Here is a 14501-nt window from a genome sequence, read left to right on the forward strand (position 1 = left end):
CTGGATTACAAGGATCACTCCAGAAAACGTTCTAACTCTGCTGGGGGTAAAATAATAGCAATTAGTGCTCGCAAATAACCGCTCATTCTCGACGAAGTCTTGGTATAGACTAAGAAATAAAAAAATACGAAATTCAATCTCCTTTTTTGGACATGCTGAGTTTTTTTTTGGTTTCCAGATGAATTTTCTGCCTGCTATCAAACAAGACCATAGAAAAAATCCAAAATTGACAACTTCTTATGAACTAATTACTTTAAATGGTTAACCTCGACAACTTCAATTGATGCAATTTTCTCATTTTGTTGTTTTATTTGTTTTACCTTACTCGACCAAATAAACACTCACAAACAATTTCCAGTTGTCGTTAAACACAAAATGTCAGCTAAGGTCATTCAATAGCTATACTTACGTCTATTTTGTTCGAACTTTAACAGTAACTGGTGAAAACTTTTGGATATTTTTTACTAACTCTGAAATTATTCACAAGCAATAAGGAATATGAACTTCCTGTTGCTTCACCTTTTTATGCCATCGTGTAAGTAAAATTGAATTTGTTTGTGCAACACAGGTTTAGGCGTCGACTTACGAAAAGGCCATGTTCGAACTGGGTTGAAACCCCCCAAGGGCTGGGTTCCTAACGCAAGTCTTCTTAGTCTGGCCAAAATTTCTATCAGACTTTGTTTGCCTCTTCCCGTATCGTTTCAATTGAAATTCGGCCTCCACTGGTCTGTTAGGAAAAATCCTCGGCTGACCGACCAAAACAACAAAAATATGGAAAAAACAAAAAAGTATTTCATGATCAACAGTTTGGACATACTAGTTTCCGTCTGGGACACCTCAACCTGGGCTATTTTCCATTTTAGGCACGTATCCCCTACCCACATGTAGATTTTTTGAGTAAACTGCAGCTCAATGATGACACAAATCAGCGAATCTGTTCTGTTCCCCCCATTGTTTTTTATGACCCTCAGTTACAAATTATATGTTGTTATATAGCACGTTTCTATGTAGGAAAATAGCAGGGGTTGTGAAACAGAACAGATATCCAAATTAGCGATAATGCCCATGGAAATTGTGTGATCCCTATGTTGGTTTTCATTCGACTTTATGAATCACTTTTTGAGCACTTTGCATGGATAATTCTTGCACAGTTTAGTAATATATTTATATTAAAATAACCTACTAGCCTCGGAAAAATTACTCTCGAACAACAATTTGGAGCTCAAATCTATTGCAGACTGCTTCAATCCCGGTGGGGGGGGGGTGACGGGGGCTTCAAATGACCTCATTAGAGGTTATTACACTATAACGTCTAAAAAAAGTTAAAGTGAAAAAAATTTCACCAATTTCGGCGAACCTTTAGCAATGAACTGCAGTCATTTCACTTCGAGCATTCAGTCTTTTCACAAGTCGACGCCTAAATCTGGGAATCTATTAGGCTGCGTGAGGGGCTAAATTTTTGATTTGATTTTGTTTTTTTGTTGCAGTGTTGTGCAGACCAAGTGCTGAAGCTTTTTTCGAGGAAGAGGATTACCAAAGTCTTCATTTTCAACTGCCAGATAGCGGCGACAATCTGGGCCAGAAATGTCTGCAATACAGGCCAGTTCATAATCATAAACCCCTCCCCCCCTCCTAAGAGACAAAACACGGCCTTAATTTTGACTTCTTGGACCCACTACTCAAATGAGTGTGCTTAAAACATTTATTACGCCCCCAAGATTTGGAGCTGAAATTTACATAGTAACTTGCTGTATAACAAAAAGCATTATTAGGTTATGATTTCAGCCAATTTTTTTGTCTAACTGGTACCTGGTTCACAAGACAGCAGAGCAACAGACCATCAAGGAACCAAGACTTCTATGTCTTTTTGAGACTAGTTCGGGAGAACTACCGAAAATACAACTGGTTCTCATTCGACGAAAGAGATCAAGGTAGGTTCAACTGAAGTTTTCTGTTTGTGCCCCCCCCCCCCAGCTTAGTGGGTGCATATTATTTGCGCCCCCCTGACGTGCCATATTTTTACATAATGATTTACTATGTAATGACACGTGCTCTGTAATTGGCGTGCATAACGTGCTGCGGGGGGCAAAAACGAAAAAGATCCGGTTCAACATGGGTTCGAAGGATCAATATTTCCAACCATTCTCTTCCTCGGTGAGCGTAAAATTGTTTCCAACTCTGGTTAAAATGACAGAATTTCCTTTATACTTGGCTAGAAGTTTGCTTCCATCAACTTTCGTCATTTTAAAACGTGTGCATTTCGCGTATTAAGTAATGGTTACGTGACGCTGCTCGAAATCACTGAGAACTTCTGGTTTTTATTGAGAACCGCAAAGCGGTTAGAGGTATTGAGTCAGCATTCCGAATGACTTCTGCAGAGTAACTTATCCATGCTTAAAACATGAAACACGCACGTTTAAAAATAACGAAAGTTAGCGAAGTCACTTCTGGCATTTTTACTTCTAGCACTGTAGACTATCGGCTTTTTAAAATGTGCACCTGGGTGTTTTAAGCATAGTTACGTGACGCTGTAGTAGTCCCTCCGCAAGTCTGACTTAAAATCTCGAACTGCTACGTGGTTCCTGATAAACGCCAGAAGGTCTCAGTGCCTTCAAGCAGAGTCAAATAACCATTTCGTCATAAAAAGCAATGGGGATCCAAAAATGTGCTAATTTAGTAACGTTCTATGTGTCAACGCACATTTTTCGGATCTCCTCTGTCATCTCCCATCTGAGTGGTCATATTATGCTGCCAATCCTAAAAATTCAGAGGAGTCCGCGTTTGTGGACACGAGTGACAACATTTTATCACCCATTCTCGCGTGGGAGAAAAATGGTTAAATTGTGGACTACAGCGGCAAAAAAAATTGCAGACAATCCTTACAAAATTCCGCCACTGATCTGGTTAAAATCCCGTTTTCTGTCATACTTATCCGCAATTTGTACATTATAATTTTATAATTACCCCACACTTCATTTTGATAATAAGTACTAATTATACCCCACTTTTTCTCCTTTAATCAATTTCAGAAGCCTTGACAGGTTCAGTAAGTGTCACTCACTTTAATTTTAACCCAGTTTTAATTAAGTTTTGAACCGCTAATTGATGTTCAAAACTTTGCAGGATTAAAATTATAATTACCCTCACTGCACTTTGATAAGAAGTACCAATTATATCCCCCTTGTCTCTTTTAATCAGTTTTAGAAGCTTTTCGCGGAAAATAATTACCTTAGAGCTGATGTTATTGACGCAAATTTCCAAAAAGAGTGACACAAATTTGCCCGCCTTTCTGGCGTCTCATCAAATTCTTAAATCACGGACATCAGTGCAAATATTCCCAATTTTTAGGTAACTTGCAATGTATTACCTCACTGTCACTGTGGTCTGCGAACGCCTATAACGCTGAATCTTAAAACATTAGGGGGCGGAAAGTGCTGTCATTAGCAAGCAAATTTGCTTGCTCAAACTGTAGGATTGGCAACGTAATGCATATATAATTAACGGTCCCAGGTGCTACTGCTGAAGGAGTGTCATACAGAATTCGTTACTGTATTCAGAGTGAATTTAGCGATGCCAAATTACAGATTTTATTGTCCGGAATTATTGGCTATTTCGTGGAGCGAATTCGCTACTAATTTTGTATTCTCAAAATTAGAATTTCGGAGTGCTAAATATTCGTGCAATTGGCGACGCGGATTTAGCTTTAGTTTACAGACTTGTATTTCGTTTAGCGAATTGAAGCTTATACTAGTTTTGATACAATTGGGTGATTAGCGGAGCGAATTCAGATTAAAAGAGAGGCAACTAAACGTGAATTAAAATTAGAGAGGAATGATGAAATCAAAATTAACTGAATTTGATCAACAATTTGATCACATCTAAATGTTTCCAAATGTGGCAACTCAAATCTCATGACTACATGACCAGACAATGATTTCCGTTTCAAATAAGTAAACAAATTGAATAAACGTGAAATATGAAGATTTGATCTTCAAACAGGAAATTGACAATGAAAGTAGATCTAAAGTTAAAACAAAATGAACTAAATTAAAATAACTAAAATTAAGTGGATTTGTTATTTCCAAATTGATAGCCCCGTCTATACTAGGTCATACTATACCACATTTCCCCCTCTGCAAAATAAACAACGAAGTGGTTTATCAAGAAATTAATAACATATTTACTGTTTACTATAATTAATACTATAATGTTTGTAAGAGTTTTAATCTGAATCACTTTCATAAAGTCTTTCTGCTTCTCCGAATGTCATGGAAATTTCTCACCCCTCATAGTTAGGTGAAATATAGTACTGAGTTGGGTACGTTTGTACTGGAGAACATGGGCCCACTGTATAGTCCGTTTCTACATTCTGGCTTGTGGCTGCAGCTTTCTCGATTGAGGAAACGATCGATTTGTTTTAGATTTGGGTTTATTTGATTAATTGCCTTCTTTTGCTTCGCAAAGGTGCCGAAAATGATGAAGTTGTCGGCGGGCATGTTTGAACAGACGCTAAGGTCTCGTCTGATTCCGTAATGGATGGAGAGGATCGTTTCCTTTTTGTTGATGGTTGTAGACCTGCAGTTGCTTTGGTTGCGGCTTTCCTTTTTGGCCGTGAGGGTGGCTCCGCAATTACGGTCGAAGTTAATGGTAGCTCCATTGGCGGCGCGAAATCACTCAATTTTTCAGAAGGTGGTTGTGGCGATGCGGGTACTACTGTTTTCTTAGGTTTGGTCGGCATTCGAACTTTTAGCGCTCTTGTTACGTTGGAATGGATGGATGAAATGGCACTGGCATCGTTTGCACTCTTTCTTTGTTTCATTTTCTTGTTCCCTTCCAACTTCTTCCTCGCCTCTTTTGCATGTTGATTGATCAGGTCCTCAGTTATCTTCCCTGACGGTGTTTTCAGCCTCCTATTTGCGTAAATTTGAATAACTATTTGGCGCTCTGCTTTTGTCCCAAAATTTGCCAAATCAGAGTTGCGGATTGTGACTTCTCGCTGCCCTGGTTCTTTTATGACGGGAGTATAAGCGTCTGTCTTTACTACTGAAGAACCAGGCGCCAGAACCTCGTAAAGCCCATCAGGCTTTTTCTTTGACATTTTGGTCTTTGGTTTTTTCTTGGCCAGTTTTACTGAATGAGAAGTCTCCGTCCGCGGCACTGCCAGACCAACATCAGGGTGAGGGATTACTTTTGATTCTTTTTCTGGATCTGCATTCTTCCTTCTGGCCGCATCTTTGCTCAGTTTATCCTTATTTTGTTCTAACTTTGTGTCGCTTCTGGTCTCTAGATCCCAATTCTCCTCCGAAATTGGCTCCTCCCATCGGACTGTCTCCATGTCTAAATATTTATTCGAAATTCGTTTATACGGGAGACTACTAGGATCAGGTTCCGTTGAATTATTGCTTAAAGGAGTATTTGCTTTTCTGCCAAAATGTGCTTCAAATGGTGATATAGTTATAGTCTTTTGACGGCATATACGTAGTTGATAAATAATATAGTTTGTCGATGCTTTCAAATTAAATCGATTTTGCGCCACCGTTTTATTATAAGCTAAACGGTTCTTGATTGTTTGAATAAGCTTTTCAACAAGTCGGATTGCTCTGTGTTCGTGTATTGGGGCTTCAATTAATTGTATATTATTTTGATTACAAGATGCTTTAATTTGTTGACCAGTTTGGCATCGCGCTTGGTCTAGTCTAAGAGAACGAGATATTCCGTGTAGCAAAACATATTTTTGAAAGAAATTCAAAATATTATCTGCATTAGCTCTATCAAATACCTCCGCTGTCGGAAATTTAGAAAATCGGTCTATACATGCAAGGAAAAAAACTTCTTGATTTTTTGCATTATAAATTGGTCCACCAAAGTCAATTTGAATTTCTTCAATTGGTACTTTGCATAATTTTAAAAACGCCCATTTGCTAGCGGGAATAATAGACTTTAAATTTTTACCAATTTTGACACAGGGGTTGCACTTTGCCGTTTTTTTTATTATATCACGATGCATGTACGGCCACCATGCAGGTGTCGCCATATCTGTCATTCCCCAGCTTTTTTTGTGTGTTGCGTGAATTGCCTCCACGTAAGCATCCTTGATTGAGTTTGGTATTGCAATTCTGTCGTCGATGCATACACATCCATCTTAACGTGCAAGTTTTTCCAAAAACTATGGGTGTATGGTGAAATTTGCATACATCTGTCCTCGTTTTCTATCAGAACGCAGTCTCTGATCCCTTTGAGGATCGCGTCATTTGAAGTCAGGCTGGCCATCAAGGTACTGGAAAATATTTCGAACAACGCGAAATTGAATGCGTCCGTATTTAAGTCATCTGTGGATCGCGAGGTGACCGTTGTAGTATCTGTGTTGGGCGTTGAGGGTGTTGCTGGCACTGCGGGGGCAATCGATGGGACTGCCTCGTCTGCAAATCTGACTTTCGATGGCATTGGGTGCTTTACTTGTATTAGGGTTTCGTCGTCGGCGTTGGACATCATGAGTACACTTTGGAATTTGCTGGCGATTCTTTGAAAGTTATTTAAAAAATTGGGCGACTGTTTTGTTGATTGATTTAAGGCAAAAAGCGACTGTGGAATGTTTGATGTCTCAATTTGGGTATTAGAATTTGAGTTATTTGGTGCTAATTCGCTAATTGTATTATCATTTTCCGTATTTACAGAATATTCTGGATTTCGCGGTGCGGATTCACTGCAAAATTTGTTAGTAGAATGTGGGGTATTTGAGGCTTGTTTTGGAAGCGGATTTTGCGCTGCGAAATCGATTTAGTTCTCTGCACTTAATAAGAAGCGTTTCGCGCTGCGTTTTTTCACAATGCATTTTTCCAATTTAGCAACTATAAACTGCGCGTCGTATGCAGATATATTAACGGCTTTTTGTTGTGGGTCGCGAGAGAAGTAGTCAACAAGTCCCATTTTTGAACCAGGAAGATGATCGATCGTAAAATCAAAAGGTAGTAGTCTATCAAACCAACGTGTTAGTTGACTATTATAGATCTTGTTAGCTCTATTTTCTCTCATGATCGAAAGCTAAGCCCTATGATCAGTTACTACAGTGAAGGGCTTGTCATATAAATAATACTTGAAATGTTCAATAGACCAAACAACACCCAATAAATCGAGCTCATTGATGCTATATCGATCTTCTACAGAATTCAAAAATCGCGATGCGAAAACTACGGTGTGCCAACTGTTTGGAGTTCGTAGCTCTAATGCACAACCCAAACCTTTACGTGAAGCATCACATTTTATACGTGTTTCCAGGCCAGGATTATAATGCTTATTTTCTGTTGTTTCAGCTATCTTATCTTTCATCAGATTGAATTGTTCTTTATTTTCATCCGTCCAAATGATTTTTGTATTTTTCTTAAATAGAGGTCTAAGTGGATAACACAATTGTGACAGATTAGGAATAAATTTGCCCAAAAGGTGAACTGATCCCATAAAGGATCGGAGTTTTTTGATATTTGAGGGTGATGATAATTTTTCGATTGCATCCGTTTTATTCGATAACGGTTTTATATCCGTTTGAGTGATGCTATGTCCAAGTCATTCAATTTTATCTTTTGCAATATGACATTTTGCAAGATTGATTTGAAGGTTTTCTTGATCTAATTTTATCAAACATTTCCGTATAAGATCGATTCCGCCTCTACTTACTATCAGTATATCATCTAGGAAACAGAATGTTTAGGCCGGCGAATGTACAATCAATTGCTTTTTGGAATTCTGCTGGCATGTCTGTTAGACTGTAAAATCCCGTTTTGAAATGATAAGTGCCCGTCATATCTCCGCTTACAATATTAAAGTTACAATGGCGTGCCGTATCACTATGTAAATTTAATTGACTATAAGCATATTGCAAATTGAGTGTTGTAAAATAAGCTGTTTCTTGCGGTGCGGTTGACAGTTTTTGTGAAAACATTTGGATTAGCGAATCGATATTTGCGTTCTGGTATTTGTTTTGTGGATAGCTTTATTCAAGATTTCGGAATCTAAGGCCATTTTGATTGAATGATCCTTTTTTACTGTTATAATGATCGGAGATATGAAAAACTGATCACAGCAGTTTGTTAACTTTTCAATATGTTCTTCATTTAACAATTTTTCGAGTTCGATTTTTGCTTTTGGTTGAAGGTGAATTGGTACTTTTCTACCTTTTTGATGCGTGACACGATAGTTTCTGTGAAATTTTGATTTGAGCGTATGATGTTTCGACTTTCCTATTCGTGAGATTAGTTCACGAAATTCTTTTGCCAGAGATTTTTTTTATTTTACAAGGTGTTTCTATGTTGTTGATTTCTATGTTCGGGCAAGGCTTTTGTGAGATTGTTATCCCCCATTTGTTAAAAAACGATCACGTCCAAGAATGGCTCTAAATCCGTCTGCTACTACCGTGATTTTTGCTTTTTTTTATTTCCAATCAATACAACGAACTGGCGTTTTTAGGGTTCCTAATGTTTCAACGATATCATTCGAAAAAGACTTGATTTCATGTGGTTTTTTCTCTGACCATTTAGATTGCGCACAACTGAGCATTATTTCCCTGGTTAGTGACATTTTGATAATTGTACAACCACTACTGGAATCGAGGAGCAACTCACAATCTGTATTTCCAATTGTTATCGTCATATTTTGCGGTGCAATAGGCGTTGTGCTTATGTTTTCTACCATTGCAACGTAATTATCGTCCGAAGAATCGTAGTCTGAGTTGAATTGTTCATTTTAGTTTATATAATTAACGTTTTGGTTCTCAGAATGTGTATTTTGATCTGTAGATTCAGCAGTTTCTACACTATTGATGCTATTATCTTAACAAGAATTTCGTGTGTTATTTAATTTTTTCCGACATATCCTGGCGAAATGGTTGAGCAAACCACAATGATTGCTTTTCTTACCCAGATTTATTTATTTATTGTACTGCCAGCATTTATTGTAGCATTTATTGTACTGCCAGATGCGCTGTTATTGTTGTTTGACGAAATTCGTTGTTGATTTTGATGGCCCACCTTCATATTTACAGCTATACTGAGTGCTCTTTCTGGGTCAATTGTGTCACGCAGAAGTTCACGTTGTATGTCATCGTCCAACATGTTTGTTATGAAGATGTCTCTGATTATTACCTCTTCTCGATTTTCGAAATCACAATTTTTCGCCAATTCTTTGTCGAAAAATACTGTAGAATTGTTCTACTGTTTCGCCTTTTTTCTGCTTTCTTGAGAAAAACACATAGCGATCGAAGGTGATATTTTTTGGACGAATGAACGCTATCTCCATCATCTCCCAGAGCTTAAGGGTAGTGAGATCGTAGATGTTGTCATGCGGGAATTTTTTCTGTTAGGAGACGTCTTCCCTCTGTTCCGATGCTAAGGTACAAGAGTGAAACACATTTTTGGTCACACATATTCCATGGCCGTTCTCCAAAAAGAACGCCTGCCTCCGTTTTTTGGCATTTCAAATCCCATTGAAGTTTCAATTGACTGTTCCTTATTTGTCGATCTCTTTCTGTGTCTTCCGTTGCACAATCAATTGCCGTTTCATACTTCGGTTCAGCTGGTAGTCGTACAATTGTTGGTTTTGGTTGAAGAAGCGTATCTAGTGTGATGTTTTCTCGTTCGAGAATAGCAAGTTTTACTTGAATGTGCCACTTTTCCCATCTTATTGCAGGATCCGAAGTAGGCCGTTCCCAAAATGGTTCTATCGACAGCGTTTTTTTTTTTCGAGATTCACGAGCTGGCTGCGCCATGTCATACAGAATTCGTTACTGTATTCAGAGTGAATTTAGCGATGCCAAATTACAGATTTTATTGTCCGGAATTATTGGCTATTTCGTGGAGCGAATTCGCTACTAATTTTGTATTCTCAAAATTAGAATTTCGGAGTGCTAAATATTCGTGCAATTGGCGACGCGGATTTAGCTTTAGTTTACAGACTTGTATTTCGTTTAGCGAATTGAAGCTTATATTTGTTTTGGTACAATTGGGTGATTAGCGGAGCGAATTCAGATTAAAAGAGAGGCAACTAAACTTGAATTAAAATTAGAGAGGAATGATGAAAATAAAAATAACTGAATTTGATCGACAATTTGATCACATCTAAATGTTTCCAAATGCGGCAACTCAAATCACAAGACTACATGAACAGACAATTATTTCCGTTTCAAATATGTAAACAAATTGAATAAACGTGAAATATGAAGATTCGATCTTCAAACAGGAAATTGACAATGAAAGTAGAACTAAAGATAAAACAAAATGAACTAAATTAAAATAACTAAAATTAAGTTGATTTGGTATTTCCAAATTGATGGCCCCGTCCATACTAGGTCATACTATACCGCAAGGAGTTTTGAGTTTTAGGTTACAGAAACTTTTTTTGAAAAATGTGAAATTTTATTTCTTTTCAGGCCAGTGTTGCAGATTTCAGACAGAGGTTTACATGCAACACGGGCAGCCGAAAGGTCTCTCGCCTTCTCAGTACTTTAACTCAACTGTCGACTTTGCTCCTTCTCAGCCTAAGAGTCTAAACTTTATTGGGGTAAGTTTCACAAATTAGTTTTTGGATCTTTTCTTTTTTGAGCCCCCCCCCCCCCCAGCTAAGCACGTGTCATAAGTTTACTAATATTGAGTTACTATGTAATGGCTCGTGCTAATAAGGATACTAATAAGAACGATAAAAGCCAACTTTCAGCTCCTTACTGGACAACGGAAATTTGACGTAGTTTAAAAGATTTTTCAGTTCTCCTGATGGGCTCGGGATCAAAATAAGTTCAAAACATGAAGGACGACTATTCATCTTACATGTCAGTAAAAATCTTCAATGCTGCTAGGGCTCAAAGTAGGAAAAAAGATGGATAACCAATGGAGCCATTACACTTTAATTAGGCTCTTGAATTGCTTACCGCACTTGAGCAAGGTCACCTTAACTTAAACCTTAACTGTTCCATGAATCTAACTGCTTCTTTTCACAGAAACATTGTTCAGAGTTCGGTTGTTAATCTTAAATGGTTCTGGCTGTTTTTGTGTTTTGAAAACTTATTAAAAAGAGCAATTGACCAAGATTTGATTCCATGCGTCCACCTTAGAAAATGCAGAATTGATTTGACTTGACGGCTTTGTCGGGACAAATTAAATGATTGTGATACGAGGTCACAAGTTGCCACAAGTTTACGATTGTCAAAATGTTGCTTCCAAATTTAATTTTTCATCAAATTGTATAAAATTGAAAATCGACGTTTCGAAATCCAGACAAACCTTCTCACAGTTGGCATAGAATATTTTTTTCTATCTTATTTCCAACTTCCGAGTAGAAAAAAAGCTAGAAAATGAGAGAGATTTATAAATATTAAATTATCATCTTTGACAACTCCAGGCGAGATTCGAACCATCGATGTGTGCTAATATCATCTCAAGAGTCGGTTTCGGAAGGGGTAGGATACAAATAAACGGAGTTCACCCAGGATACATCTACTTATTCCCAGTTATTGACAGTCACACCGTGCATTTCTTCACATATCGTCACGTGACCGAAGAGCTCACTTTCGATTGGTTCAAACGGAACATTGTTTGTCGTGATCAACCGTGGATTTGTCAAACACAAACATGAATCCGCATAACTGGTACAAAATCAATTAATTATTGAAACTGTCAATTTTTCTTGGATGGAGTTTTCGGATGGAAATTTTTTGAAGTTACTTTCCTAGGAAACGGTACTGATTTGTATACCTTTTAAAAAAATTGAATTTAAAAAAACGGTTTTAAGAGAACCAGAAGAGTTGACAAAGTTTTGATATAATTTTTTTGCTCACAAGTTTCCGAATATGAAGTCAAAATAGAAAATTATCCAAGTTTTGCATATAAGCCATTCATTCGCCAAACTCGCAATCAGCCATTGAAAAAATTGTATTTGAAAATTTACAAGTCCCGGTTGTTGTCATAAATGTTGGTGATTTTTTGCTTGCTATTGATATGTTGTCAATGTTTTTAAATCTGTTTTAAATCGAATTGTACCAGTTATGTTCTGTAAAACGAGGATGATATCGGAGCCTAGTTTAGAAGAAGAATGAATTTCTATGGCCACAACTTACTGACAGCTGAAATCTCAATTCCTCAAAAAATTCAAAAAACAACTGGAGTTAATCAGCCACGGGTTGTACATCGGATTCTAGATGCTGTTAAATTCTCGCCCGCAAATTTATTATCACAAACTGATCAAAATAAGTCTTTAATCCTTCTGAGTTTAAGTTTATAGTTTTAATTTCTATAATAAAATTATGGTAGTAAATTTAATCGTTCAGACAAATCTGAGACGGTTGAGCAGGTGGAACTTTAAACTCAAAAGGCAATTTTGCCATCAGTTAATTTTGGCCAATCAAGTTAAATTACGTAGAAAGAAACGAGAGGATTTAATTGAAAAATCCGTCGAGCGTAGACGAATTGTACATACACTATGTTACCAAAAAGCTACGTACAGCATGATTTCTGCTTTTAAAGCATGATTCGTGCTTCATAAGCATGATTTGCGACAAGGCGTGAAAAAAGGTGTGAAATTTAGAAGTTTTAAGAGATATTTCAATCTCATTTTCTCCGCTTAAACAGAAAAGATGGTTAAACCGCTTTGTTCTTATACCGTTTGCCAAGTTGTTACGCTAAGAGATGTCGGATTTTCATGGTCTAAAATACAAAAGCAACTCAAATTAAAATCAAGATCCAGTGCACAGTATGCATACAACCGTTACCTGAAAAACAACAGTTTCGAGGCCCAAAAATCGAGCGGAAGACCCCCCAAATTGTCAAAAAAATCAGAAAAAAAGTTAGTTGCCGATGTTTTGAAAGATCCCAAAACCTCACTGGAGCGAATTCGTGCGGCTCATAACGCTTTCTCTTGCTAGGATACAATTTCCAGAGATACAGTTAGAAGAATTCTCAAAAAAATGGCGTTTTTTCAAGAAATGCTGCAAAAAAAGTCAGTTTGAAGAATAAAAGCAAGTGTTTTCGTTCAAAATGGTGTATCAATATGCTCAAGAAGCCGTTCTCTTTCTGGCAGAATGTGGTTTTTACTGATGAAACAAGAGTGCGCATCTCTAGCGACTGAATCGTTAGAGTTTTTCGAAGAAATCGAACGAGATTTCTTGAAAAAAACACAAAAAATTTGACAAACGGACAAACGATCACGTATGTTTTGGGGTGCAATACGATCAGATGGACGGAAATTGCTTGCTAAGTTTCCAAACAAGCTAAACGCTGTCGGTTATTTGGAAATGCTGAAAACTTACAAAGAAAAAATGCATTTCCTGGACCTTATTTTTCAGCAAGATAATGCTCCTGTGCATAAATTGAAAAATATCGGCAATTTCTTCCAAGAAAACGAATGGGAGGTACTGGAATGGCCAGCATACAGTCCAGAACTGAATCCTATTGAAACTTTATGGGCGATTTTGAAGCAGCGATTACGAAAAAAGACAGTTTTTTTGGGAAAATTTAGAGGAAAAAGTGTATGAAATTTGGAATGAAATTGACGCAGACGTCGTGAGAATTCTGCATGAAAACTATACAAACCGTCTACTAGACGTTAAAAAAGCTAAAGGTGTAATGACGCGTTATTAGAGAACTAATTTGAACTCAAAATGTTATATTATTTGTTGTTTCTATTGCTTTTTTAAAAATCTTTATGTGTACGCAGCTTTTTGGTACCATAGTGTATTTCAATTGTATGACTATCTATAATTAATACAACTTAATAATTGTATACATAGAATAAAGGTAAGAATTCTTTTTATAGTTTTCAGAAGTCTTTGTTTATCAACTCAGAAAATTACTTTTACCGCAAAGCGCTGATATCTTTTAAGAGTGAATGCGGTGAAAACAATACGTTGGAAAACTCACAATTTTTAATGGTGATTTTCTGAAGGCTAAAGAATTTTTTATTTTTGTCGTTAGGAGGCTTATAGTCAGGATAAGGACTTTTGGAAATAGATCTATTTATGAGAGTTTCAAACAGACTAACACTATTTGGTCTGAAATAGGAGTCCATCATGAATATTGTGCTATGATAAGACTCTTATCTCGATTTGTTTGATAATGGGCATTTATAAACAGAAAGCTTTTGAAATTCTTTCATTATACGAATTTGAGTCAGCATCTTGATTCACAAATCAACACTCTTATCTAGACCTCTAATTTTTTGGCAAAAATTAGAGATATAGAGAATACAATTGATTTGTAGTTCACGATGCTGACTTGATTTCAAGAAATGAAAAAATTTTTTTAAAAAATCTTTATTTACACCCATTATCGAAAAAAAAAATCGAGGCAGGAATCATCACCGCGCCCTATTTATGATGGGAGCACTTTAATTTCGTTAATTACTCATGTTTGAGAAATTTACTTTTTAAAACTCATTTAAAAACTCTTGTTCCACCTGGGAAAATTCATGACCCAGCAGGTTATGAGCCCTGCAATTGAGTTGCAAAATTTATTTGCGAATTAAAA

At 36.9% G+C, this 14501-nt stretch overlaps 1 protein-coding gene across 2 annotated transcripts; it reads left to right on the plus strand.

Moving 5' to 3' along the window:
* The first annotated feature begins 297 nt into the window (after positions 1-297).
* LOC142349519 (uncharacterized) lies at positions 298-12267 on the plus strand. 2 transcript variants are annotated; one of them, XM_075401135.1, is made up of 6 exons: positions 298-535; positions 1488-1599; positions 1786-1931; positions 10418-10548; positions 11383-11629; positions 12043-12267. In XM_075401135.1, exons 1-5 carry the CDS (start codon positions 499-501, stop codon positions 11614-11616), a joined length of 660 nt encoding a protein of 219 aa, XP_075257250.1. In that variant the 5' UTR covers positions 298-498; the 3' UTR covers positions 11617-11629; positions 12043-12267. The 2 variants fall into 2 exon arrangements, with proteins under 2 accessions (XP_075257250.1, XP_075257251.1); XM_075401136.1 differs by having other exon boundaries at positions 12066-12267.
* The last annotated feature ends 2234 nt before the right edge of the window (positions 12268-14501 follow it).

The sequence above is a fragment of the Convolutriloba macropyga genome, chromosome 11 (assembly GCF_964194025.1).
Source record: "Convolutriloba macropyga chromosome 11, txConMacr16.3, whole genome shotgun sequence".
In the NCBI taxonomy this organism is placed as follows: Eukaryota; Metazoa; Xenacoelomorpha; order Acoela; family Convolutidae; genus Convolutriloba; species Convolutriloba macropyga.